The sequence below is a fragment of the Staurois parvus genome, unplaced genomic scaffold (genome assembly GCF_062004578.1).
Source record: "Staurois parvus isolate SC_StPar_1 unplaced genomic scaffold, SC_StPar_1.0 ptg000380l, whole genome shotgun sequence".
Lineage (NCBI taxonomy): Eukaryota > Metazoa > Chordata > Amphibia > Anura > Ranidae > Staurois > Staurois parvus.
Window position 1 is genome coordinate 2,670,724 of NW_028318176.1, and position 26,309 is coordinate 2,697,032.

Consider the following 26,309-nt stretch of genomic DNA (forward strand, 5'->3'; position numbering starts at 1 on the left):
GAAGGAAGTAGTGAGGACAAAATGCTGGAATTGACAGTAGAGGTATTATTTGATATTTAGCTCGGCATGTACTGTTGGGACCGCGGCTTCTCCCCTTAGCCTGCATGTGGGATGGCCGTGTTCCTCGGAGAGTGGACCTGTGCAGATTACAGCTGACCTGGAACGGGGAAGCACAGAGATGAGGATCTTGGAATGCAGGAGCCCCCAAAATGGCAGGAGTATAGTGCAGCATTGGGAATCTGGTCTTACAGGCAGTTCATGGAATACTAAGAGACCCTTACTGCACTTGGGTGCTGGGCTCACAGGAGTATCTTAAGAGCAGTGGGGTGCTGAGCTTACAGGAACACAGGTAACAATATGTATGAGGTGCACGGGTCCCAGGGACACAGGATACAGATGAGGTACACGAGGAGTCTGGGGCAGGAAGGACCTATAGGAACCCAGCCTACTCTTCCATTCCATGAAGGTGAGGGCCCCTTGAATGGGTGGAGGCGCAGAGTCTAAGGAACCTCCTGGTCCTCCCCAGAGCTCCTGAAGGTGGAGACGGGTTGTGCTGCAGACGTTTTCTAGGTTGGGGTTCTCGGACTCACCTGAGCTCCTGAAGTTGGAGATGGGTTGTGCTGCAGACGATTCTCAGGTTGTGGTTCTCGGACTCACCTGAGCTCCTGAAGGTGGAGACGGGTTGTGCTGCAGACGATTCTCAGGTTGTGGTTCTCGGACTCACCTGAGCTCCTGAAGGCGGAGATGGGTTGTGCTGCAGATGGTTTCCTTTTTGGGGTTCTTGGACTCACCTGAGCTCTTGAAGGTGGAGATGGGTTGTGCTGCAGACGTTTTCCTGGTTGGGGTTCTCGGACTCACCTGAGCTCCTGAAGGTGGAGACAGGTTGTGCTGTAGATGTTTCCTGGTTGGGGTTCTTGGACTCACCTGAGCTCCTGAAGGTGGAGACGGGTTGTGCTGTAGACGATTCCCAGGTTGGGGTTCTTGGACTCACCTGAGCTCCTGAAGGTGGAGATGGGTTGTGCTGCAGATGTTTTCCTAGTTGGGGTTCTTGGACTCACCTGAGCTCCTGAAGGTGGAGATGGGTTGTGCTGCAAATGTTTTCCTAGTTGGGGTTCTTGGACTCACCTGAGCTCTTGAAGGTGGAGATGGGTGGTGCTGCAGACGTTTTCCAGGTTGGGGTTCTCGGACTCACCTGAGCTCCTGAAGGTGGAGACGGGTTGTGCTGCAGACGTTTTCCAGGTTGAGATTCTCGGACTCACCCGAGCTCCTGAAGGTGGAGACGGGTTGTGCTGCAGATGTTTTCCAGGTTGGGGTTCTCTGACTCAACTGAGCTCCTGAAGGTGGAGACGGGTTGTGCTGTAGACAATTCCCAGGTTGGGGTTCTCGGACTCACCTGAGCAGGCACATAGAATTGAGGACTGATAAGAATCCATTGCAGCACTGAGGCGCAGGGATGACAGCTTGCGGGTGTGCATGGAGACACAGAAAATCACTGTGAGGAGTAGTAGTAGTACACAGGAACACAGAGGTAACAATATGTATGAGGAACACTGAGGTGCCCGGGTCCCAGGTAAAGCAGGGACACAGGATACAGATGAGGTACACGAGGAGTCTGGGACAGGAAGGACCTATAGGAAGCCAGCCTACTCTTCCATTCCATGAAGGTGAGGGCCCCTGGAGGGGTGGAGGTGCAGAGTCTAAGGAACCTTCTGGTCCTCCCCAGAGCTCCTGAAGGTGGAGACGGGTTGTGCTGTAGACAATTCCCAGATTGAGGTTCTTGGACTCATCTGAGCAGGCAGATATTGGGAACTAAGGGCTGATAAAGCTGAGGCTCAGGGATCGAAAGTGTGCATGGAGACACAGAAAATCACTGTGAGGAGTAGTACACAGGGACATAGTCCCTAGGAGTGAATAGCAATGCGCTTAGATAAACAGGAAATGCTAGGCAGAGGTGCACGGGGGCACCGAGCAGGAAACACACCAAAAATACACTGGGAGACCCTGAGACTGCAGACGCCGGTTCTGGTAATGAATAGCAGACGAGTTCACAGAGAGGCTGAAAGCTGGCAAAGGTACACAATGGAGACAGAGGAACAAGGACACTGGAATGCTTGACGGACATAGCAGGTGTAAGATACAGGCTGCAAGCAGGAACACACTGAGAGTCACTGGGGACAGAATGAAAGACACTGGGGGTATGGGGGTCACACTGGGAGATGCTTACAGATGCTAGAATCAAGTGGGATCTTGCTACAGGATCACAAGGGGCTTTGGGGTAACTGGAGTTTCCTAGAATGTAGAACACAAGGAGCCTTGGCGTCATGAGGAATATTCTCAGAATGCCAGGGATTCGATGAAGCACTGGGGGTACACTAGGAATTTTCTTTACTAAGAATGGAAATACACTAGGAATCTCTGTTAGGAAGTATAGGGGAGGGCATTAAGAATCTTCCCCACTAGGAATCACTGGGGACACTAGGAATCTTCTCCACTAGGAAACACGGGGGACACTAGGAATATTCTCTATGAGGAATCACAGGGGACACTAGGAATCGTCTCCAATGGGAATCACAGGAGACACTAGGAACCTTCACTAGCAAAATCATGGCAGACACTAGGAACTTTCTCCACTAGGAAATACTGGGGGGAAACTAGGAATCTTCTCTAGGAGGAATCACAGGGGACACTAGGACTCTTCTTCATTGGGAATCACAGGGGACACTAGGAATTTTCTCCACTAGGAATCACAGGGGACACTAGGAATCTTCTCCACTGGGAATCATGGGGGACACTAGGAATCTTCTCCACTGGGAATCACGGGGGACACTAGGAATCTTCTCCCTATAATCCTCTACTACTCGTCTACAGAGAACCCACATAGATCACATGACCACATCAATGAGGATGGAAGAGGACCGGAGTCACATGACTGAGAGGATACTAAACCTCACCCTGGAGATCATCTACCTGTTGACCGGAGAGGTGAGGAGGATTCTGGGAGGTCACATGACATCACACAGACCTGACTGGAGAGGTGAGGAGGATCTGGGAGTCTAACATGATATTCCTATTGGTTCCTCAATACAGAGCTTTCCTCCTCTGAAGTCAGGTGATCATATGACCATCACAGTGCCTCCATGTGACTCCCTAAACCCTGAGAGACACAACATGGAGAAGATTCTAGAAGTCACCAAGAAGATTATGGAGCTGCTGACAGGAGAGGTGAGCGGTGCCAGGAATTCTGGGACATTCTCCAGTAACAGACAAGGGATGTGTCTGGATGGTGACTGTATCATTGTGTGTGTCAGGTTCCTATAAGGTGTCAGGGTGTCACTGTCTATTTCTCCATGGAGGAGTGGGAGTATTTAGAAGGACACAAGGACCTCTACAAGGACGTCATGATGAACAATCAGCCGCCCCTCACATCACCGGGTAAGAGGAGACTTTATTGGAAAGGAGAGAGCAGTACGGAGGATCCACCTAGATCCCCCATCATCTGATAAACAGAAACAATGGATTCAGTCAGTGTGTGTGTTTCCTACAGATGGATCCAGTCATGGGAACCCACCAGAGAGATGTCCCCGTCCTCTGCATTCCCGGGATTCCACACAGGAAGTTCACAGCGTCCCTCACCATCATCAGGTAGATGATTGACAATTATAGGTAGTTGTGATTTATACACAGAATGTTTGTTACACTGAATGTTTTATTATATATTCAGAGTGGAATCCTCGGGAATGATAATATTGATGTTAAAGAAGAGTATAAAGAGGAGGATGAGGAGTATGGTGTGATGGAGGAGTTTTTAGAAAGACATAAGGATATGATGGAGCCACCTAATACCAGGAACCTACCAGAGAGATGTCCCCGTCCTCTGTATTCCTGGGATTCCACACAGGAAGATCACAGTTACGCAAAACATTATCAGGTTGGTGGGATGGAGCATCTGGAATGACTCGTGAAGGCGATGTGTCGGCTCCACTATTTTTTATATATGATCTCACCTCATTGTAGATTATATTTTAGAGATGATATTTTCTCTCCTTCTCTTGGTTTAGGGTGAAGATCTGATAGATATAAAAGTTGAGGTGAAATCAGAAGAAGAGGCGTATGTGAGGGATGATCAGCAGTCTATGGAGGAGGATGGAATAACGGGGACATTTATGGAGGAGGACACTCCTACAGAGATCAGCAAAGGTGGGTCATGAACACTAAATCCATTCTTCCACCCATACTGCTCACTGATTGGTCCAGATGATAAAGTTCTCATTGGATCTCTCTGTCTGACAAGAGCCTGGAGCTCAAGAGGAACCATTTACCTTGTAAGCTCCTCAGAGACCAAGCTGCCTGATGTGGGCAGAGTCCTGGTTTGGGAGAACCAATCAGCTCCTGTCTAGTAATCCTCTTTGTCTTTGTATTTTAGTCCATGGCCAGGAGATGCGGAAAACCTCCGAGGATTGTCTCACTTTGTCTCCAGACTGGAAAGTAGGGGATGAGGACATCACACAGTATAGTCTTGGAGAAAACCCAGCTCCCTTACAACATTGTCCAGGAGAAGACCCCACTATGTCCCAACATTGTCCAGGAGAAGACCCCACTATGTCCCAATATTGTCCAGGAGAAGACCCCACTATGTCCCAATATTGTCCAGGAGAAGACCCTCCAACCAAAAATGTCCACTGTTTCCCACACAATGTTGATGGACCATCGTATCCTGAGGAACCTCAGACTGTGCGGGATGTCCTTCCAACAGAGAAGAGGTTCTCCTGTCCTGAGTGCGGGAAGTGTTTCCGTTTCAAATCCAATCTTAATGTGCATGAAAGATCTCATACAGGAGAGAAACCTTATTCCTGCCCTGAGTGCGAGAAATGTTTTTCAGTAACGTCCCATCTTTACAGACATCAGAAAACTCACACGGCTGGGAAGCTGAATTCCTGTCCTGAGGAACCTCAGACGCAGGACCGGGTCGTCCTTCCAACAGAGAAGAGGTTCTCCTGTACTGAGTGCGGGAAGGGTTTCCATTCTAAATCTAAACTTAATGAACATAATAGATCTCACACGGGGGAGAAGCCGTTTTCCTGCCCTGAGTGCGGGAAATGTTTTTCACAGACATTCAGTCTTTACAGACATCAGAGATTGCACAGGTGGAAGAAGGCATATTCCTGTCCTGAGTGCGGGAAGTGCTTTTCGGAGATATCCGATCTTCACACACATCAAAGATCTCACTCAGGTGAGACACCATATTCCTGTCCTGAGTGTGGAAAGTGTTTCCATTTTAAATACAAACTTAATGAGCATAAAAAATATCACACAGGGGAGAAGCCACATTCCTGTCCTGAGTGTGGGAAGTGTTTCCGCTCTAATGCTCGTCTTGTTGAGCATAAAAGATCTCACACAGGAGAAAAGCCGTATTTCTGTCCTGAGTGCGGGAAATGTTTTTCAATTAAATCCACTCTTAATAAACATAAGAGATTGCACACAGGCGAGAAGCCCTATTCCTGCCCTGAGTGCGGGAAGTGTTATTCAAGCAAGCCCCGCCTTTCCATGCATCAGAGATCTCACACCGGGGAGAAGCCGTATTCCTGCTCTGAGTGCGGGAAATGTTTTGCACAGAAACAAGAACTTGTTATGCATCAGAGATCTCACACAGGGGAAAAGCCATATGCTTGTTTGGAGTGCGGGAAATGTTTTTCACAGTGGTCCTATCTTTCCATACATCAAAAAACTCACACAGGAGAAAAGCCGTATACCTGCCCTGAATGCGGGAAAATTTTCACTCAAAAATCTGCACTGGTCTTACATCAGAAATCCCACACGGGGGAGAAGCCGTATTCCTGTTCTGAGTGCGGGAAACGTTTTTTCCAGAAGTGTGATCTTTACAGACATCAGAGAACTCACACGGGCGAAAAGCCATATTGCTGTCCTGAGTGCGGGAAATGTTTTTCAAGGACTTCCAGTCTTTACAAACATCAGAGATCTCACACGAGGGAGAAGTCACGGTCCTGTCCTGAGTGAGGGAAATGTTCCTCTACATAAAACAAGTTTCACTGAACATCAAAGACTTCACACGGGGGTCAAGCCATATTCCTGCCCTGAGTGCGAGAAATGTTTTTCACACAAGTCCGGTCTTTACTTGCATAAAAGATTTCACACATGGGAGATGCCATATTCTTGTACTGAATGTGGAAAATGTTTTTCAGCTCAGTCCAGTCTGAAGACGCATTGGAGAATGCACACAGGTGAAAAGCCGTATTCCTGTCCAGAGTTCGGGAAATGTTTTTCTCGGAAGTCCCTTCTTTCTGTACATCAGAAATCCCACACAGCCCTCGGTGGTGTGTTAAAGTCCTGAGTGCGGGAAATGTCTTCTGTGTGAATACTTTATTTTGCTGTACATCAGAGATCTCACACCAGGAAGAAGCACACCTTCAGATACCCCTCAGATAAGACGGGGCTGGTCTTTGTAATGTAGGGAACTGTTCACAAAGAGATCCGAGATGTTGTGGGAATTTTGTTAGTCAAAGCAGAATTTGGGAAAGGAATTGATTGGTGGCTCCTAATTGCTCGGATCAGGATCGCTGCAGAGAGGGAAACAGATACTTTTGTTAAATGGAAACAATGTAACTTCAAGGTAGTAGGAAGTAAAGTTGCAACTAAGCAATACAATCCAGGAGTGCAGGCAGAGCAACTCCAGAAAGGAATGTAGGAATGTGTCTATGTCAGAGAGTGATTGGTGTCACTAGCAAGGACTGTTAGTATAGGGAAGGGGGTCTCCAGTATACAGCCCGCTGGTCCCATGAGGCCTGCAATAAAATTTTACTTTGTCCTCAGCTGATGTGCACAGTCATTGCTTTTCCAGTGTTCCCCCCAACAGCAACTGCTTCCTCCCCCACAAGCGCAGTCTCCAGGGCAGGTTTTATTACTCCATTGTGCTGTGTCATCTGCTAGGGCTGCTGGTGTCCTAGCAACCAGTGACAAGCTTGCACCAGCATTCACAGGAGGGTGGAGCTTCCTCCATCCAGACCTGCTCTGCCTCCCAGCTTCTACCCTTCTGCTGCAGAGCTACAGCAATGCTATAAGCAGAATAAAAGAGGTCATACTCTGATGGGGACACTGATGTAATGGAGGACTCTGATGGGGGCACTGTTGTCATAGAGGACTCTGATGGGGGCACTGTTGTCATAGAGGACTCTGATGGGGGCACTGATGTCATGGAGGAGTCTGATGGGGGCACTGTTGTCATAGAGGACTCTGATGGGGACACTGATGTCATGGAGGACTCTGATGGAGACACTGATGTAATGGAGGACTCTGGGGACACTGATGTAAGGAAGGACTGTGATGTAGCCACTGATTTAAGGGATATATTCATGTAAAGAGAGCTCTGATGGGGCACTAATGTAAGGGGGACACTGATGGTGGCACTGATGTAATGGAGGACTCTGGGGACACTGATGTAATGGAGGACTCTGATGTAGACACTGATGTAAGGGGTATACTTATGTAAAGGGAGCTCTGATAGGTGCACTGTGTAAGGGGTGGACTATTATTTGAACACTGATATAGGGAGGACTCTGATGGAGACTCTTATTTTAAAGGGAATACTGACTAAGGGGTGACCCTGAGGAGAGCACTGATGTAAAGAGGTATGGTGATGGAGACTCTGAGGGGGCATTGATAGAAGGGAGGACTTTTGATGGGGACACTGGCGTAAGGATTGATTCTGATGGGGACACTAATATAAGAGGATTTTTCATGGGGACACTGATGTAAGTGGGAACTCTGATGAAGACTCTGATGTAAGGGGGGGCACTGTTGAGAGGGAGGAGGGTGATGGGGACACTGATGTATGTGGGAACTCTGAAGACTCTGATGTAAGGGGGGGGGGGCACTGTTGAGAGGGAGGAGGGTGACTTCTTACATCCTGGTTTCAATAAAGTTCTTTCTCTTGTGTTCTGGATCACGTCATGCTGATTACAATGAAGGTCCAATAAAACATTTCCATTCATTAAAGTTTGTTTCATTCATTTATAAATTGGATTTTTTTGTCCCACAAATATTTGTAAAATATACAACGTGTCCCCTCATACTGTAGAGTTCTGGGTTCCTTGCTATGGTGTAAAATGGCCCTCGTACAGAAGAGTTTGGGGCCCCTACTATGGGGTAAAATATACAATGTGGCCCCCGTACTGAAGAGTTTGGCCCCCTGGGGTAAAATATACAATGTGGCCCTGGTACTGAAGAGTTTGGCTCCCCTGCTATGGGGTAAAATATACAATGTGGCCCCCGTACTGAAGAGTTTGGCTCCCTGGGGTAAAATATACAATGTGGCCCTCGTACTGAAGAGTTTGGCCCCCAGTAAAATATACAATGTAGCCCTCGTACTTAAGAGTCTAGAGCAAACAAACAATAGCAAATATGGATCGATACTCTGGAAGGCTCTGAATGGGGTCCCTAGAGAGTACTGGGTGTCACTACAGCGAACGGGGGCTGTGGAGGGGGTTGGGGAATCTGCAGCAAACTTGGTGCCCCTGTAGCGAGTGAGGTTTCTAGAGGGAGTATTCGTGGGACATGGGGTCCGTAGAGGGGGTTGGGTGTCAGTGCAGGGAACGGGGGTTATGAAGGGGGTGTGGGAAAATGCAGCAGACTTGGTGCCCCTGTAGCGAGTGAGATTTCTAGAGGAAGGAGGGAGCAATTGTAGGGTATCGGGTCCGTAGAGGGGGCTGGGTGTCAGTGCGGGGAACGGGGGTTATGAAGGGGGTGTGGGAAAATGCAGCAACCCTGGTGCCCCTGTAGCGGGTGATGTTCCTGGAGGGAACAGAAGGTACCTGTGGGGCATAAGGCCTTTGGGGGGAGCTGGGGGTCTCCCTAGGAAGTTGGATACTTTTCGGGCAGAATGTAGGAGACCAGGGTGCACTGTGGGACACTGTTGGAAGTTGGGGGCATTGTGGGGAGCTGGAGGCTCTGCAGCAAGCTAGGGGGCACTGTGGGAGGTTGGGAAACATTGTGGGGGCTCTCGGGGGGCCTGTGGGAGGTTGGGAAGCACTGTGGGGGCTGAGTGCTCTCGGGGGGGCCTGTGGGGGCTGAGTGCTCTCGGGGTACCTGTGGGAGGATGGGAAGCACTGTGGGGGCTGAGTGCTCTTGGGGGGCCTGTGGACACTGTTTTCTAGTCAGAGCAGTGTGTGTGGTCTTTGATATCCTGTGTGCCGGTCTGCTCGAGAGCCCAGTGTACTGGCCAGAGGTGTCAGGTGCAAAGTTTCCCACAAGCCCGAAATCTGAGGTGGGTGGTGGCAGCTTAGATATCTGTAGCGCTACCCCCATAAGGGCCACTGAATATTGCTTGTCCTCTCGTGCTGCCCTGACCCTGAGAACTTCCTGGCCGTCCTGACACTCCAGGTTCTGACAAACCCTGTAAATGAACCATAATGTGGCCGAACATGGCAAACTTCTGGATTGACCAAAGCAAACAATGCATACGAAGGTGTCAGTCAACCAAACCCCGGGACGGTATCCAAGGCTGGTTCGACAGAACACCAAGCAATTGTGTAATTTAGGATAACAAAAGCAAACAAGAACGCTGAATAGGCCGAGAATGGTAAATACTAAATAATTGAATGTATGCAGAGGACTCGCCGGTGGTGGTGGTGTGAAGGGCAGTTAGAACTAGAGAGGAGCTTGACTGCAGGGAATCCTAATCCCATGGTGTTGGGCTAAGCTCTACTTGGGCCAGCTCACACCCTGCAGATAATGGGAAACGGGCAGTCTAGGTGTCAGGCCTGAACACAATCTTCGCCGGCATGTTGGAACACAGTCTTCGCCGGCACGTTGGAACACAATCTTCGCCGGCACGTTGGAACACAGTCTTCCCCTGCACGTTGGAACACAGTCTTCCCTGGCACGTTGGAACACAGTCTTCCCTGGCACGTTGGAACACAGTCTTCGCCGGCACGTTGGAACACAGTCTTCCCCTGCACGTTGGATCACAGTCTTCCCCTTCACATTGGATCACAGTCTTCCCCGGCACGTTGGATCACAGTCTTCGCCGGCATGTTGTAACAAATTCTTTGCTGGTACGTTGGAACACAGTCTTCCCTGGCACATTGGATCACAGTCTTCGCCGGCACGTTGGAACAAATTCTTCACTGGCACGTTGGAACACAGTCTTCCCCGGCACGTTGGAACAAATTCTTCGCTGGCATGTTGGAACACAGTCTTCCCCGGCACGTTGGAACACAGTCTTCCCCGGCATGTTGGAACAAATTCTTCGCTGGCATGTTGGAACACAGTCTTCCCCGGCACGTTGGAGCTCAGTAATGTTCAAGGGAGTATCCTGGGTGGTAATTTAAGCAGTCAACAATCAAGTAGTGGGTATAGAAAAGTGTTGAGTTCCTTCATAATCCTGATATGTCTGCATGCAGTGTCCATGTGCTGAGCGTTACTGAGGAGGGAATTTGGGCTTGAGTCCACTTACCAATCCTGAAGGTAGTCGGCACACACAGGAAGTGACGCCGGGTCTGTACAGCAGCCAGTGGAAGGATGGATCTAGTAGGTCAGTTGGATGTGAACACAGCAGTCTGGGTTGGATCCCACAGAGGGGGCTGCCAATTGCCAGCACGAGGGACAGAGGATCTTCTAATGTTGCACAGTGATGCAAGTTCACCCATGCAGGGACAGCAATGGCTCACAGGGTCTTGGTAGACCACGGTCTCTGGATGGCAGCTCTGATACACCCTGATAGGAGAAGAGAGAGAAGGCCTGCTGAAAACAGCTCTTTAAATAGTCTTTCCCATAATCCCCCTCTCCAATTAGCAGCTTGCTGGGAGATGTAATCTAAGGCCTAGTTCACACTGGCTTTGAAACCAGGTGTTTCCTCAAACACCTATGGAAATGATACTCTGGGCAGCACACAGTGCTGTTCACATTATCATGACATGAAGCGTTGGGCCACTTCAAAATTGAAGCCTCATGTCGAGTCAGGAGGGGTTGAAGCCTTTCAACGCCTCCCATTCAAGGCTATGGTGATGCTCCTCAGACGCCCTGGCAGGTTTTTGCTGGGGGTTTGCAGTGCGGTTGCGGCACGTTAATACCATAAGAGCTTATTGTAGGCGTTTGTGGTGCAGTTTTACCACTTATTAAAGGCCTGAAAACCGTGCACAGGGCGTTTGGGGAGCGTTTTTAAGTTCATTAACATTTGTCTAACGTCCATACTGCCTTTTTGAAGAGTTGGAAATGTAGCCAAGTGTGAACAAGCCCTAAGAAAGACCCAGGAGTCTAGTTATGGCTGAACACAGGACTACAAATCCCACTGTTCCTTCCTTCCTGACTCGGGAATATGATGCAAGCACTAGAGGGAGAAACAGAACAATCCGCAGCAATGAAGGTAAGGTCCACTGCATTCATAATATTGTAGCCGGCATCTCCTGGCCACCTTTGGAGGAAGTCACCAAAGATCCATTATCTCCTGCGCTCAAAGACTCAGATCAAACAGGCGTTAGTGACAAGCAGCGTGTTGTGTATTCATCCACTGGTGATCAGAGGTTTGGAGGAACCCTGGTTGAGGAACACCAGACTAGGTAGTGACACTGCCACTAAATGAATGACTTCAGGCTACAACAGCTGGAGGTTTGGGTGAGATGGTTAAATCTGGTGTTCCAGTTGGCGAACTGCAAAGAGCTTGGGTTAGATTTAAATTCATGGTTCATGGACAGAAAGAAACTGAAGTGGGAGTGGAGGTGACCCCTCTATGAGGACATACAGTCCATACACACCCAGCACAAGGCCGGCGTCACAGTACCAGATGGTTCTTGGGGCTGCAGTTCCTCTGAGTTCCATAAGGTGGGGATCCCACTTCTACCCAGACAGGAAGTCTCTATGGAAGACAGGAAGTGATGTCAGGGACAGACAGGCAGTGATGTCAGGTATAAATTGGAAGCTCCAGGTGAGAAATGAGTCAGGAGGAAGTAGAGAGGAGACATTGGTGGAAGTGGCAGCAAAGGAGGTAATAAGATCTTATTTTATATTTACACCCAGTAACCCCCCGTCATGTCTGTCCTCTTCCGTCGCGTCTGTCCTTTTCCTCTGCTGTCACGCCCGTCCTTTTCCTCCACCGTCACATCCGTCCTCTTCCTCCATCGCCCTGTTCGTCCTCTTCCTCCACGGTCACGCCTGTCCTCTTCCTCCACCGTCGTGTCCGTCCTCTTCCTTCACCGTCGCTTCCGTCCTCTTCCTTCACCGTCGCTTCCGTCCTCTTCCTCCACCGCCGCGTCCGTCCTCTTCCTCCACAGTCACGTTCGTCCTCTTCCTCCATAGTCACTGTGACATCTTTTATCTCCAGCAGATGATGATACACACATATATAGTGTGGGAACTGAGCTAAAAAGTGCCAGAGACCCTATGGGGCCTCTGAGGGTTTGATGGGTCTCTAGGTCTCTGAGGGGGTATTGTAGCTGAAGGGCTCTATCAGGGTGGTGACTCTGAGTGGTTAATGATCTTAAAGAACCCACCATTATACAGTATACTCAGCAACCAAGAGAACAAACACCTCCCACCGCTGCCCACACCAGGCTACCATTGGAGGGAAGAGAACAGACTCCTCCCCCCACAGCTTTCTACTCCTCCAGCTATCCAATCCAATGCTTCCTGCAGAGAGTGACAGTGACATCACTCCTGTCAGTCAGCAGGCTGCTGGAGATTGGGGCCTTGCAGCTCTGATTAGTCCACAACTCCAGCAAAAAGTCAGCAACTTCCCCTTCCTGGACATCATGATGACCCGATATTGTCCTCACAGCACTGCTTCCAAGCAAACATGTCATAGGAAGGATCGTATTTATCATTCCTTGTCTGCAGATCTAATACTCATTAAAACCAGTTCAGGGACCAAACAAACCCAAAAGAGAAAAGAATTTCTGACCCGGCAGGACAAGAGGGTCCCAGGACCTCCAAGATGTAACAAAAACTAAACAGTCCAAACTAAATGTGTTCCCATGGGGGCCATATCTCCTATATGTCCAGCAACCCTCCCAGCCCCCCCCCCCACCACCACCCATCCTCATCCTATCATTGTGTGACCGATACCATCCAAATCATTCTTACTTTCATTTCCCATAGTTATCTGTCTACAAGGAGACCTGTATAGACCAATGAGGATGGAGGAGGACCGGAGTCACATGACTAAGAGGATACTAAACCTCACCCTGGAGATCATCTACCTGCTGACCGGAGAGGTGAGGAGGATTCTGGGAGGTCACATGACATCACACAGACCTGACCGGAGAGGTGAGGAGGATTCTGGGAGGTCACATGACATCACTCTCATCTCTATTAATAAAACACAGACCTGACCAGAGAGGTGAGGAGGATTCTGGGAGGTCACATGACGTCACTCCTAAAATCTATTAATAAAACACAGACCTGACCGGAGAGGTGAGGAGGATACTGGGAGGTCCCATGACATCACACAGACCTGACTGGAGAGGTGAGGAGTCTGGGAGGTCAAATGACATCACTCTGGTCTAGTCTGGCCAATAGACCATGTTCTTCTTGTAGACATGTAGATGATGTCAGATGATTGATATCGGTTTCTCTTTCTCCTGATCTGTAGGATTATGTTGTAGTGAAGAAGTCTAGTGGGGAGCCAATCTCAGGAGGATGGAGCAGGACCCAGAGCCCCACCATGGTGCCTCCCCCTCGTTCTCCCATACCTGAGAGGAACAAAGAGCAGAAGATCCTGGAACTGACCACCATGATGGTCCATCTGCTGACAGGAGAGGTGAGCGGTGCCGGGAATTCTGGGACATTCTCTAGTAACAGACAAGGGATGTGTCTGGATGGTGACTGTATCATTGTGTGTGTCAGGTTCCTATAAGGTGTCAGGGTGTCACTGTCTATTTCTCCATGGAGGAGTGGGAGTATTTAGAAGGACACAAGGACCTCTACAAGGACGTCATGATGGACAATCAGCCGCCCCTCACATCACTGGGTAAGAGGAGACTTTATTGGAAAGGAGAGAGCAGTACGGAGGCTCCACCTAGATCCCCCATCATCTGAAAAACACATAGGATACCAATGATTGCTAAATTATAGTATGAGTCTTGACCAAGTATAATTTATATAGTGCATTACATACTCCTGACCCCTGCGCTATATACTCTATGTTATATATTCCATAGTCCTGACTTCTGCCCTCCCCCCACTGCTATACAGTGAAGGAAATGCGTATTTGCTCCCCTGCTGATGTTGAATGTTTGCCCACTCACAAAGAAATGATCAGTCTAAAAATCGAATGTTCGGTGTATTGTAACACTTAGAGACAGAATAGCAACAACAAATTCAGCAGAAATGCATGTCTAACAAATGATGACTGATCTGCATGTTCATGAGGGAAATAAGGATTTGATCCCCTATCATTGAGCAGGATTTCTGGCTGCCAGGTGTCTTTCATACAGCTAAGAAGCTGAGATTAGAAGCAGTCTCTTAAAGGGAGTGCTGCTAATCTCATTTTGTTACCTGTATAAAAGACACCTGTCCACAGGAGCAATCAAACAATCAGATTCCAAACTCTCCACCATGGCAAAGACCAAAGAGCTGTCCAAGGATGTCAGGGACAAGATTGTAGACCTACACAAGGCTGGACTGGGCTACCAAACTATGGCCAAGCAGCTTGGTGAGAAGGTGACAACAGTTTTTGCAATCATTCACAAATGAAAGAAACACAAAACAAGTGTCAGTCTCCCTAGGTCTGGTGCACTATGCAAGATCTCACCTCGTGGAGTGTCAATGATCATGAGAACAGTGAGGAATCATCCCAGAACTACACGTGAGGATCTTGTCAATGATCTCCAGGCAGCAGGGACCACAGTTACCAAGAAAACAATTGGTAACACACTACGCCAATAAGGACTGAAATCCTGCAGTGCCCACAAGGTCCCTCTGCTCAAGAAAGCACATGTCCAGGCCCGTCTGAAGTTTGCCACTGAACATCTGAATGATGCAGAGGAGGACTGGTTGGAAGTGGTGTGGTCAGATGAGACCAAAATCCAGCTCTTTGGCATCAACTCAACCTTGCCGTGTTTGAAGGAGGAGGAATGCTGCCTATGACCCCAAGAACACCATCCCAACTGTCAAACATGGTGGAAACATTCTGCTTTGGGGGTGTTTTTCTGCTAATGGGACAGGACAACTGCACCGCATCAAAGGGACGATGGACGGGGCAATGTACCATCAAATCTTGGGTGAGAACCTTCTTCCCTCAGCCAGGGCATTGAAAATGGGTCGTGGATGGGTGTTCCAGCATGACAATGACCCAAAACACAGGCCAAGGCAACAAAGGAGGGGCTCAAGAAGAAGCACATTAAGGTCCTGGAGTGGCCTAGCCAGTCTCCAGACCTTCATCCGATTGGAAATCTGTAGAGGGAGTTCAAAGTTCAAGTTGCCAAACGTCAGCCACCAAACCTTAATGACTTGGAGAGGATCTGCCAAGATGAGTGGGCCAAAATCTCTCCTGAGATGTGTGCAAACCTGGGGGCCAACTCCAGGAAACGTCTGACCTCTGTGATTGCCAACAAGGGATTTGCCACCAAGTACTAAGTCATGTTTTGTGAAGGGGATCAAATCCTTATTTCCCTCATGAACATGCAGATCAGTCATCATTTGTTAGACATGCATTTCTGCTGAATTTGTTGTTGCTATTCTGTCTCTCAGTGTTACAATACACCGAACATTCAGTTTTTAGACTGATCATTTCTATGTGAGTGGGCGAACATTCAACATCAGCAGAGAGCAAATGCGCATTTCCTTCGCTGTATATACACGTAATATGTCTTCTCCTCTGTTCCCCCCCATTTCCTACTAGCTGGACATTTTATATCGGATGATGTGATTGGAGCACAGACTGTTACATGTGATAATAATGTCATCACATCCTCCAACCAGACAGTGATAATGAGGGAGGAGCCAATACCCCAATGATGGTGGTCTTCAGGATAGGGGGAGGAGCCAATACCCTAATGGTGGTTTTCAGGATGGGGGAGGAGCCAATACCCCAATGATGGTGCTCTTCAGGGTCAGAATGGGGGAGGAGCCAATACCCCAATGATGGTGGTCTTCAGGATGAGTCCAGTCTTCCTCTTGGTCCCCCCCCCCCTTATCCTCACTCTCTGACCTCTGGTGGGGCTCCTAGTAATCCTCTTTGTCTTTGTATTTTAGTCCATGGCCGGGAGATGAGGAAAACCTCCGAGGATTGTCTCACTTTGTCTCCAGACTGGAAAGTAGAAGATGAGGACATCACACAGTATAGTCCAGGAGAAAACCTAGCTCCCTCCAATGTTCATCCGGCACCACCCATTGTAGATGGACCATCAGATTCCTTGTATCCTGAGGAACCTCAGACCGTGCGGGACCGGGCCGGCCTTCCAACAGGGAAGAGGCTTTCCTGTACTGAGTGCGGGAAATGTTTCCACTATAAATCCGGTCTTAATGTGCATAAAAGGTCTCACACAGGAGAGAAGCCGTTTTCCTGTCCTGAGTGCGGGAAATGCTTTTCAGTAAAGTCCCATCTTTCCTTACATCAGAGATATCACACAGGGGAGAAGCCGTATTCCTGTACTGAGTGTGGGAAATCCTTTGCACAGAAACGAGAACTTGTCATACATCAAAGATTTCACACGGGTGAGAAACCATATTCCTGTGCTGAGTGCGGGAAATGTTTCTCAGACAAGACCAATCTTTCCAGGCATCAAAGATTGCACACAGGAGAAAAGCTGTATTCCTGTCCTGAATGTGAGAAATGTTTCCTTTATAAAACTTCACTGGTTGTACATCAGAGATCTCACGTGGGCGAGAAGCTGTATTCATGTTCTGAGTGCGGAAAATGTTTTCTGCATAAATCAAGTCTCCCTGAACATCAGAGATCTCACACAGGGGAGAAGCCATATTCCTGCCTTGAGTGCGGGAAATGTTTTTCACATAAATCCAGTCTCAACAAACATCAGAGATTACATACAGACAAGATGCCATATTCTTGTATTGAGTGCGGGAAATGTTTTTCCACTACGTCCACTCTTTACAGACATCAGAGACTGCACACAGGTGAAAAGCCATATCCCTGCCCTGATTGTGCAAAATGTTTTTCTCGAAAATCTGCACTGGTTGTACATCAGAGGTCTCACACAGGTGAGAAGCCACATTCCTGTCCTGAGTGCGGGAAATGTTTTTCAGATATGTCTAGTCTTTGCAGACATCAGAATTTGCACACAGGTGAAAAGCCGTATTCCTGTCCTGAGTGCGGGAAATGTTTTCTGTATAAAACTTCACTGCTCACACATCAGAGATCTCACACGGGGGAGAAACCATTTTCCTGTCCTGAGTGCGGGAAATGTTTTTCAGATAAGTCCTGTCTTTATAGACATCGGAGATCCCATATGGCTGAGACGCAATATTCCTGTCCTGAGTGTGGGAAATGTTTTTCAAATAAGTCCAGTCTTTGTAGACATCAGAGGTCTCATGTGGGTGAGAAGCCGTATTCCTGTCCTGAGTGCGGGAAAGGTTTTTCAGAAAAATCTATTCTTTATAGACATCAGAGATCTCACACAGGGGAGAAGCCGTATTCTTGTCCTGAGTGCGGGAAAGGTTTCTCAGATAAGTCTAGTCTTTATAGACATCAGCGAACTCACACTGGCGAGAAGCCGTATTTCTGTCCAGAGTGTGGGAAATGTTATACACAGAAGTTTCAACTGTCCATACATCAGAGATCCCACATAGCCCTCGGTGGTGTGTTAAAGTCCTGAGTACGGGAAATGTCTTCTATATGAATCCTTTTTTTCCATACATCAGAGATCTCACACTGGGAAGAAGCACACATTCAGATACCTCTCAGATAACACAGGGCTGGTCTTTGTAATGTAGGAAACTGTTCACAAGGAGACCCGAGATGTCGTGGGAATTTGGTTAGTCACAGCAGAATTCTGGAAAGGAATTGATTGGTGGCTCCTAATTGCTCGGATCACGATGGCTACAGAGAGGGAAACAGATACTTTCGTAAAGTAGAAAAAATGTAACTTCAAGGTAGTAGGAAGTAAAGTTGCAACTAAGCAATACAATCCAGGAGTGCAGGCAGAGCAACTCCAGAAAGGAATGTAGGAATGTGTGTACAATATGTCAGAGAGTGATTGGTGTCACTAGCAAGGACTGTTAGTATAGGGAAGGGGGTCTCCAGTATACAGCCCGCGGGTCCCATGAGACCTGCAATAAATTTTACTTTGTCCTCAGCTGATGTGCACAGTCATTGCTTTTCCAGTGTTCCCCCCAACAGCAACTGCTTCCTCCCCCACAAGTGCAGTCTCCAGGGCAGGTTTCATTACCCCGTTGTGCTTGTCGTCTGCTAGGACTGCTGGTGTCCTAGCAACCAGTGACAAGCTTGCACCAGCATTCACAGGAGGGTGGAGCTTCCTCCATCCAGACCTGCTCCGCCTCCCAGCTTCCACCCTTCTGCTACAGCGCTACAGCAATGCTATAAGCAGAATAAAAGAGGTAAAACTGATGTAATGGAGGCCTCTGATGGGGACGCTGACTTAATGGAGGCCTCTGATGGGGACGCTGACTTAATGGAGGCCTCTGATGGGGACACTGATGTAATGGAGGACTCTGATGTAGACACTGATGTAATGGAGGACTCTGATGGGGACACTGATGTAATGGAGGACTCTGATGGGGACACTGATGTAATGAAGGACTCTGATGGGGGCACTGTTGTCATAGAGGACTATGATGGGGCACTGATGTATGGCATATACTTATGTAAGGGGAACTCTGATGGGGACACTAATGTTAGGGAGACGCTGATGGGGACAGTATTGTAAGGGAGGACTGTGATGGGCCTGTTAGGGGTACAGGGTGATATGTCCTGCTATTGAGTAGACATGTAAAGGTGGGGTGGGTGGTTGTTCATTGTTTACTGCCATGTGGTTGTCCCATTGTTCTATTTTGTGTCTTGCTTGGGAGCAAACTATTATGGGATATATGTGTTTGTACTGGCTTGGTGGGGGGTGTTTCCGGCAGCCCTTCCCCCTGATGGGACGGCCTGCTGATGTATTTCCTGTTACTGGATGTATTTCCCCGCCCTGTGTCTTGTGTTTGTGTTAAAATAAAGCAGTCTATTTCCTGTATGGTCAGGGTGGTGTCCGTGGATCTGTGTTTGGACGGGGAAGTGGGAGGCTAACGGAAAGACCCTAGTGCAGTCGGGGTCCGGTTCCATTACAAGGGACAATGATGTATGGGGGAACTCATGGAGTAAAAAAAACCTAGGAAAAGGAGCAGTTTTCATTTTATGTGGGACACTGATGGGGTACTGGTGTAAGGGGGGGGTCTGATTTGGGGTACGGATATAGGGAGGACTGTGATGGAGACTTTGCTGTAAGGGGGGACACTGTTGTGAGAGGGGAGGATGATGGGGCACTGGTGTAGAGGGGAGGAGTCTGATTTGGGGTACGGATATAGGGAGGACTGTGATGGAGATTTTGTTGTAAGGGGGGACACTGATGTGAAAGGGAGGGTGATGGGGCACTGGTGTATGGGGGGAGGGGTCTGATTTGGGGTACGGATATAGGGAGGACTGTGATGGAGACTTTGCTGTAAGGGGGACACTGTTGTGAGAGGGGAGGGTGATGGGGCACTGGTGTAGAGGGGGGGGGTCTGATTTGGGGTATGGATGTAGGGAGGACTGTGATGGAGACTTTGCTGTAAGGGGGACACTGTTTTGATAGGGGAGGGGGATGGGGCACTGGTGTAGGAGGGTCTGATTTGGGGTATGGATATAGGGAGGACTGTGATGGAGACTGTGCTGTAAGGGGGTACACTGTTGTGAGAGCAGAGGGTGATGGGGCACTGGTGTCAGGGGGGGGTCTGATTTGGGGTATGAATATAGGGAGGACTGTGATGGAGACTTTGCTGTAAGGGGGACACTGTTGTGAAAGCAAAGGGTGATGGGGCACTGGTGTAGAGGGGGGTGGGGGTCTGATTTGGGGTATGGATATAGGGAGGACTGTGATGGAGACTTTGTTGTAAGGGGGACACTGTTGTGAGAGGGGAGGGTGATGGGGCACTGGTGTGGGGGGTGGGGGTCTGATTTGGGGTACGGATATAGGGAGGACTGTGATGGAGACTTCTGTAAGGGGGGACAGGGAGGATAATGAGGACACTGATGAAAGGAGGGACTTTTCTTCTCTTGTGTTCTGGATCACATCATGCTGATTACAATGAAGGTCCAATAAAACATTTCCATTCATTAAAGTTTATTTAATTCATTTATAAATTGATTTTTTTTGTCCCTCGGATATTTGTGAAATTAACAATGTGGCCCCTCATAATGAAGGAGCATATTTGATTGTAAGGGGCCTGTGGGAGGTTTGAAAGCATTGTGGGGCTTGAGAGCTCTCAGGGGGGCCTGTGGGCAGTGTAGGAGATTGGAAAGCATAGCGGGGGTTGAGAGCTCTTGGGGGGCCTTTGGGCAGTGTGGTAGGTTGGGAAGCATTGTGGGGGCTGAGAGCTCTCAGGCCTGTGGGCAGTGTGGGAGGTTGGAAAGCATTGTGGGGGCTGAGAGCTCTCGGGCCTGTGAGCAGTGTGCGAGGTTGGGAAGCATTGTGGGAGCTGAAAGCTATCAGGGGAGCCCGTGGGCAGTGTGGGAAGCATTATGGGGGCTGAGAGTTCTCAGGAGGGCCTGTGGACAGTGTGGGAGGTTGGGGGAAACATTGTGGGGGCTGAGAGTTCTCAGGAGGGCCTGTGGAAAGTGTGGGAGGTTGGGGTAAGTGTTTAAAGGGTGTTTTCTAGTGACAGCAATGTGTGTAGTCTGTGATAACCTGTGTTCCAGTCTGCTGGAGAGCTAAGTGTACTGGTCAAAGGTGTCAGGTGCAAGGCTTCCCACAATAGTTAAAGATAGTTATATAGAGGTTGTAAAATAAAATAAATTACCGTATCACCCAGTAAATGGCCTCCATTCAGTAGCCAAAAAAGACATGCAAAAAGAAGGAGGTTGTGAAAAGAAATTCACAGAAAAAGCGGCTACATTATGAACAGAATGTGATACTCGGAAAAATTTCCAAAAATTATGCTTTATTACACATACAAATTTGACATTTGGGCAATCGCCCTGGTTTACCATCACCTCAGTGTGAGACAATACACACAGACCTAAAACCATATAAAATGACACCAAGACCGGTCTGAATATATGTGCAACAAAGACAATGACTACTAGAGTCTAAGGTCTTTGTAGCACTGGCACATAGGTGAACACTTCCCAAAGGAGGTGTATACAAAAATTATACCATAGGTATACCATGTAACATGTTATAAATATGTAGACATATGTTACTACCATAATGGTTATATCCCAAAAAGGGGAGTGTCAAAAAATTATAATATAGATATAAAATATCACATGTATGCAATGCAGCAAGCACAGTATGCGTCAAAAAGAGAGGCATGCCTCTAGGCCTATATGAGACAAAAAATGGACATCATATATAAAATGCAGTACACTCCTATGCCGGCACATGTGGTTGGGGCCCATTCATCTGTAATACAAGCGACTGATTCCTAGGGCTCTTAAATGAGAATAAGCCCCAGTTGTTACCAGGATGGGAAGATAGATGCAAATAGCAGAGCACTGCTTGAAATGGTTTCTTCACCACTGCATGTGGACTACAAACCACTTTCTGTAAGAAAAACAAGACAAATCCCAATAGATCTTCTGCCTGTTGAAATACACGTGGTGTATCTTGTTTCCTATGTAAAGCACCATGATGTCCCCATACTGTAGTGAAACAAACAATATGTGGAAAGTCACTGGAGGAGCTTTCACTCTATATTAGATGTATAGGTCATATAGATCACATAGGACCATATAACTAGTGTCCTGTAACAGTCCACTCACCACCTGTGCAATGGATAATAGGAAAGGAAAAGATGTCCTTCATAAGTACTGCCATGCGAGGCCAGGGAACCACCGCTAACATCAACCGACATACCGCGGGTTCCGACCTCTTCTCGGCGCCTGTGCTGCTTAAGCTTGCCTCATGGCATGTGAAGATGGCTTCCTCCTTGTAGGTCAGCGTGCGTTCCACCTAGTGCGCATGACCGGAAGTGACGTATCTGACGTATGACGTCAACGTGTTTCGCCGATGGGCGTATCTCACTCAGCTTCGTCAGGACCAATGAGATTCCTGCATTTCAGTTTTCTATTTATAGTGGGTTAAGACCCACCCATTTATGCAAAAATTAACTTGCAGTTATTCCCAATGGAAGAAAAAAAGGGGGCTAAATACTTAGCACAGCTGCTGGTCATTGTTAAATTCAATTAAAAAGACAGGCGACTGGAGATATCAGAGAGAGGAAAGGCTTGGCAATTTCAACAATGCATACACAAATCAAAGACCATAGATTATATATACTAATCAATTGGAAAATTACCACACTTTCACCAGGAGATGGCGATATTAATGAAAGAATCACCAGGCCTATTCATTGAATCAACAGTACCTAAGGGTACAGTATGAATTACCACAAAGCCGCCACAAAATGACAATGTTGATTAACGAGTCTCACTATGGATTATTTTGCCAAAGATACCCAGACTTCAAATACCCATTTAATGGTATAGTTATTATTAAGGGAGAGGAACATAGTTAGCTCAACAGTCGATCCTTTCTACGTTTTTAGACCTATATTCAAATTTATACCATCAGGTCATTAAATATTTCCCAGATGCAAAAGGTTTACCTTAGTTATTTAACATATAGTCCAACCATCAATAAAGACAGAAAAATGCCATAGGTTAACCAACGCATGGCAATATAAGGATACATAACTATGTAAATCTATTTATCCAAAAATACTTGGAGATCACATTCCACATTTAACCCCTTTGGGTACAGTGTATCAAGTTTATATATCCAATATTTCTCCTTTTTTAGCAGTTCTCTGTCAAAATCACCTCTCCTTTGAGGAAAGTGCAATGCATAGAAACCTTTCACTTTTGTGCCATCCAATTTACCTCCATGATATTTAGCATAATGTTGAGCAAGATTGCTTTCAGGATCATTTGATCTAATATCTCTAAGATGTTCACCTATTCGTACTTTAAGTTGTCTTTTGGTCTTACCAATATACATCTTTTTGCAGGGACAAGTCAAAATATATAACACTCTCACTGTAGAACAGTTTATAAGACTTTGAATTTTATAGTGAGTGTTGTTTCCTGAGTCATAAAAGGAATCCGTACGGTCCACATATTTACAGATTTGACATTTTCCACATTTAAACATCCCCTTAGTACGTGATTTTAACCATGTTGTTTGTTTTAACGGTTGATAATCAGAATGGATGAGGAGATCACCAAGGTTTGGTGCTCTTCTTGCTACCATTTGGGGGCGTTCACCTACAATCTTATTCAATTTGGGACATTGAGTTAAAATCTTCCAATGCTTTTCTAATATTTGTTTTACAGCTTGCCATTGGGCTCCAAATTGGGTTATCATTCTGACAGGTTGCTCACTTAATTTGACCTTCTCATCCTTTTTGGGAGATAATAGATCCTTACGGTCAGTTTGATATGCCCGTCTCCGAGCCTTTCTAATTTGAGAGTGAGAATGTCCCCTTTCCCTAAATCTTCTAGAACAATGGGACCGGCATAGGAGTGTACTGCATTTTATATATGATGTCCATTTTTTGTCTCATATAGGCCTAGAGGCATGCCTCTCTTTTTGACGCATACTGTGCTTGCTGCATTGCATACATGTGATATTTTATATCTATAGTATAATTTTTTGACACTCCCCTTTTTGGGATATAACCATTATGGTAGTAGCATATGTCTACATATTTATAACATGTTACATGGTATACCTATGGTATAATTTTTGTATACACCTCCTTTGGGAAGTGTTCACCTATGTGCCAGTGCTACAAAGACCTTAGACTCTAGTAGTCATTGTCTTTGTTGCACATATATTCAGACCGGTCTTGGTGTCATTTTATATGGTTTTAGGTCTGTGTGTATTGTCTCACACTGAGGTGATGGTAAACCAGGGTGATTGCCCAAATGTCAAATTTGTATGTGTAATAAAGCATAATTTTTGGAAATTTTTCCGAGTATCACATTCTGTTCATAATGTAGCCGCTTTTTCTGTGAATTTCTTTTCACAACCTCCTTCTTTTTGCAAGGTTTCCCACAAGCCTGCAATTTGTGGGTGGTGGCAGCTTAGATATTAGTGTATACGTGTTGTTGTGTTGCCATGTATACGGCCAAGATGAGAAGTTCCTCCAAACAGGTGAGGTCATGAATATGGACTCCAAGCCTTTCTCCATGGGTCTCTGTTGGGTTATTCCTGTGCTGACCAAGTTGTAGAGGAAATGTTTATTTGTAAGCTTGCAGTTTAATTGGGACCATCAGGGACCCACAGAAGACAAATTCCTCCACACAGATGAGGTCCAGATGAGCAGAATATGGACACCAAGCCTTTCTCCATGGGTCTCTTTTGGGTTGTCTCTATGCTAACCATGTCTAGGAAATGTGTAGACGTGCTACTTTACCGATTGATTGGGACCATCCCCAAACCCCAGAAGAGAAGTTCCTCCACACAGATGAGGTCATGATCAAAAGAACGTGGACTCCAAGCCTTTATTTCTGTGTTTCTGTGCTAACCAAGTTCTGGAGGAAATGTCTGTGTAGATGTGTCAGCTTATAGATTGACTGGGACAACCACAGATCACCAGATGAGAAGATCGTCCCCACAGGCGAGGTCATGATGAACAGAAGATGGGCTCCAAGCCTTTCTCTATGGGTTTCTGTTGGGTTGTCTCTATGCTGATCCAGTGTTGGAGGAAATGTGTAGAAGTGTCGCCTTATTGATTGACTGAGATAATTACAGATCCCCAGATGAGAAGATCCTCCACACAGGTGAGGTCATAATGAGCAGAACATGGGCTATAAGCCTTTCTTCATGTGTCTCTGTGCTGAACAAGTTGTGGAGGAAATGTTTAGAGGTGTCATCTAGATTGAGTGGGAAAATCAGGGATCCCCAGACATGAAGTTCCTCCATACAGGTGAGGTCTTGATGAGCAAAACATTGATTCCCCATCTCTCTGACACTCATAGGGCTTTGATGGTGGATGAGTTCAACAGCTTCTTTTTTTCTTCAGTGAATTATGAACCGCTCCCAAAATCTTCAAAAAATAGCTAAAATCGGAGCTAAATAAATATTTGCTTCTCGATGTCTATGGTATATTTTTTCCATAACTGTGCAGAAGGTTCCTGTAATACAGACTAGTCTCTGTTGCTCCCTCTCCTTGTGCAGGGTGACTGGTCTTGTATCTGCCCCTTCTGTAGTTTACTACAGGAAGCCTGCACCCCCTGAGCTCCTCCGACAGCTCTGTTCTTTGACCAGACTATTTGTAGCATAGTAATAATGGCATTGATACTTTTAGGTTGCCTGCTGAATGTATACAAACCGGAAGGGGATTCTGTCAGATGCCATTGACCAAATACGGTCATGACCGTTCGTGGTACATGACATCACCTGGGAAGCCAACAAGCTAGTTTACAATGTGAAACAAGCCAGCGAGTGGACAGAAAGCTGTCATTCAGTGGTGGTAGTGATACCGCCACTAAATGTTGATTTCAAGGTTCTAGAGCTGAATGTTGCATGGGCGAGAGTGCACACTAGCCAAAGTTGACCATTTTGTTTGGCTGTTTGATAAACTAGGAATGCCCTGAGTTTGGGTCAAACTCCTGGTCAACCCAAACCTCATCCCCATTGAGAAACAGAAACTGTTTAATTTCACAAAGAACTCCTGGTGACCTTTTGGAGGAAACCTGGTTGAGAAAGGCTGGACTAGTTAGTGACACCACCACTCAATCAATAATTTTATAGTCCTGAAGCTTGGGGTTTGGTGAGTGGGAGCACTGGCAAAACCTGACCAATTTACTTGCCCGTTTGATGAACTATGAATGGCTTGGGTTTAGGTTGCACTCTTGGTCAACCCAAAGCACAAAACCACACTGAGAAAAAGAAACTCTTAATCTCTCAAAGAACTCCTGGTGACCTTTGGAGGAACCCTGGTTGAGAATGGCTGGACGAGGTAGTAATATGGCCATTAAAAAAATTATTTTGGGGTCCAACTGCCTGAGATTTGGAGGCTGGGCTCGCTGGTGAAATCTGATCATTTAGTTTGCATGTTTGGCAAAATATGTACAGCTTGAGCTTGAGTCAGACTCATGGTCGACCCAAACTTGGAGTTTATTCCCACTGAGCAACAGAAAC

The 26,309-nt window shown here is 47.1% G+C and overlaps 2 protein-coding genes across 2 annotated transcripts; both read left to right on the top strand.

Annotated features, from left to right (window-relative positions):
• On the top strand, window positions 1-19,163 carry LOC149456022 (uncharacterized). The gene is made up of 10 exons (XM_089685638.1): window positions 1-42; window positions 2,869-2,982; window positions 3,088-3,222; window positions 3,309-3,432; window positions 3,545-3,642; window positions 3,722-3,928; window positions 4,059-4,197; window positions 4,424-5,993; window positions 16,383-16,385; window positions 16,421-19,163. Exons 1-10 carry the CDS (start codon window positions 22-24, stop codon window positions 17,778-17,780), a joined length of 3,771 nt encoding a protein of 1,256 aa, XP_089541764.1. The 5' UTR covers window positions 1-21; the 3' UTR covers window positions 17,781-19,163.
• Window positions 11,858-14,156, top strand: LOC149456023 (oocyte zinc finger protein XlCOF29-like). Its single transcript, XM_089685635.1, has 3 exons — window positions 11,858-11,995; window positions 13,105-13,220; window positions 13,598-14,156. Exons 2-3 carry the CDS (start codon window positions 13,137-13,139, stop codon window positions 13,859-13,861), a joined length of 348 nt encoding a protein of 115 aa, XP_089541761.1. The 5' UTR covers window positions 11,858-11,995; window positions 13,105-13,136; the 3' UTR covers window positions 13,862-14,156.
• Window positions 19,164-26,309: the final 7,146 nt, after the last annotated feature.

What these genes read in the sequence shown, in the direction of transcription:
- LOC149456022 (XM_089685638.1), top strand. Translation starts at nt 22, where the DNA reads ATGCTGGAATTGACAGTAGAG. An exon ending in TCTACCTGTTGACCGGAGAG is followed by an intron (nt 2,983 to 3,087) that starts GTGAGGAGGATT and finishes TCCTCAATACAG; the next exon opens with AGCTTTCCTCCTCTGAAGTC. An exon ending in TGGAGCTGCTGACAGGAGAG is followed by an intron (nt 3,223 to 3,308) that starts GTGAGCGGTGCC and finishes TGTGTGTGTCAG; the next exon opens with GTTCCTATAAGGTGTCAGGG.
- LOC149456023 (XM_089685635.1), top strand. Translation starts at nt 13,137, where the DNA reads ATGAGGATGGAGGAGGACCGGAGTCACATGACTAAGAGGATACTAAAC. An exon ending in TCTACCTGCTGACCGGAGAG is followed by an intron (nt 13,221 to 13,597) that starts GTGAGGAGGATT and finishes CCTGATCTGTAG; the next exon opens with GATTATGTTGTAGTGAAGAA.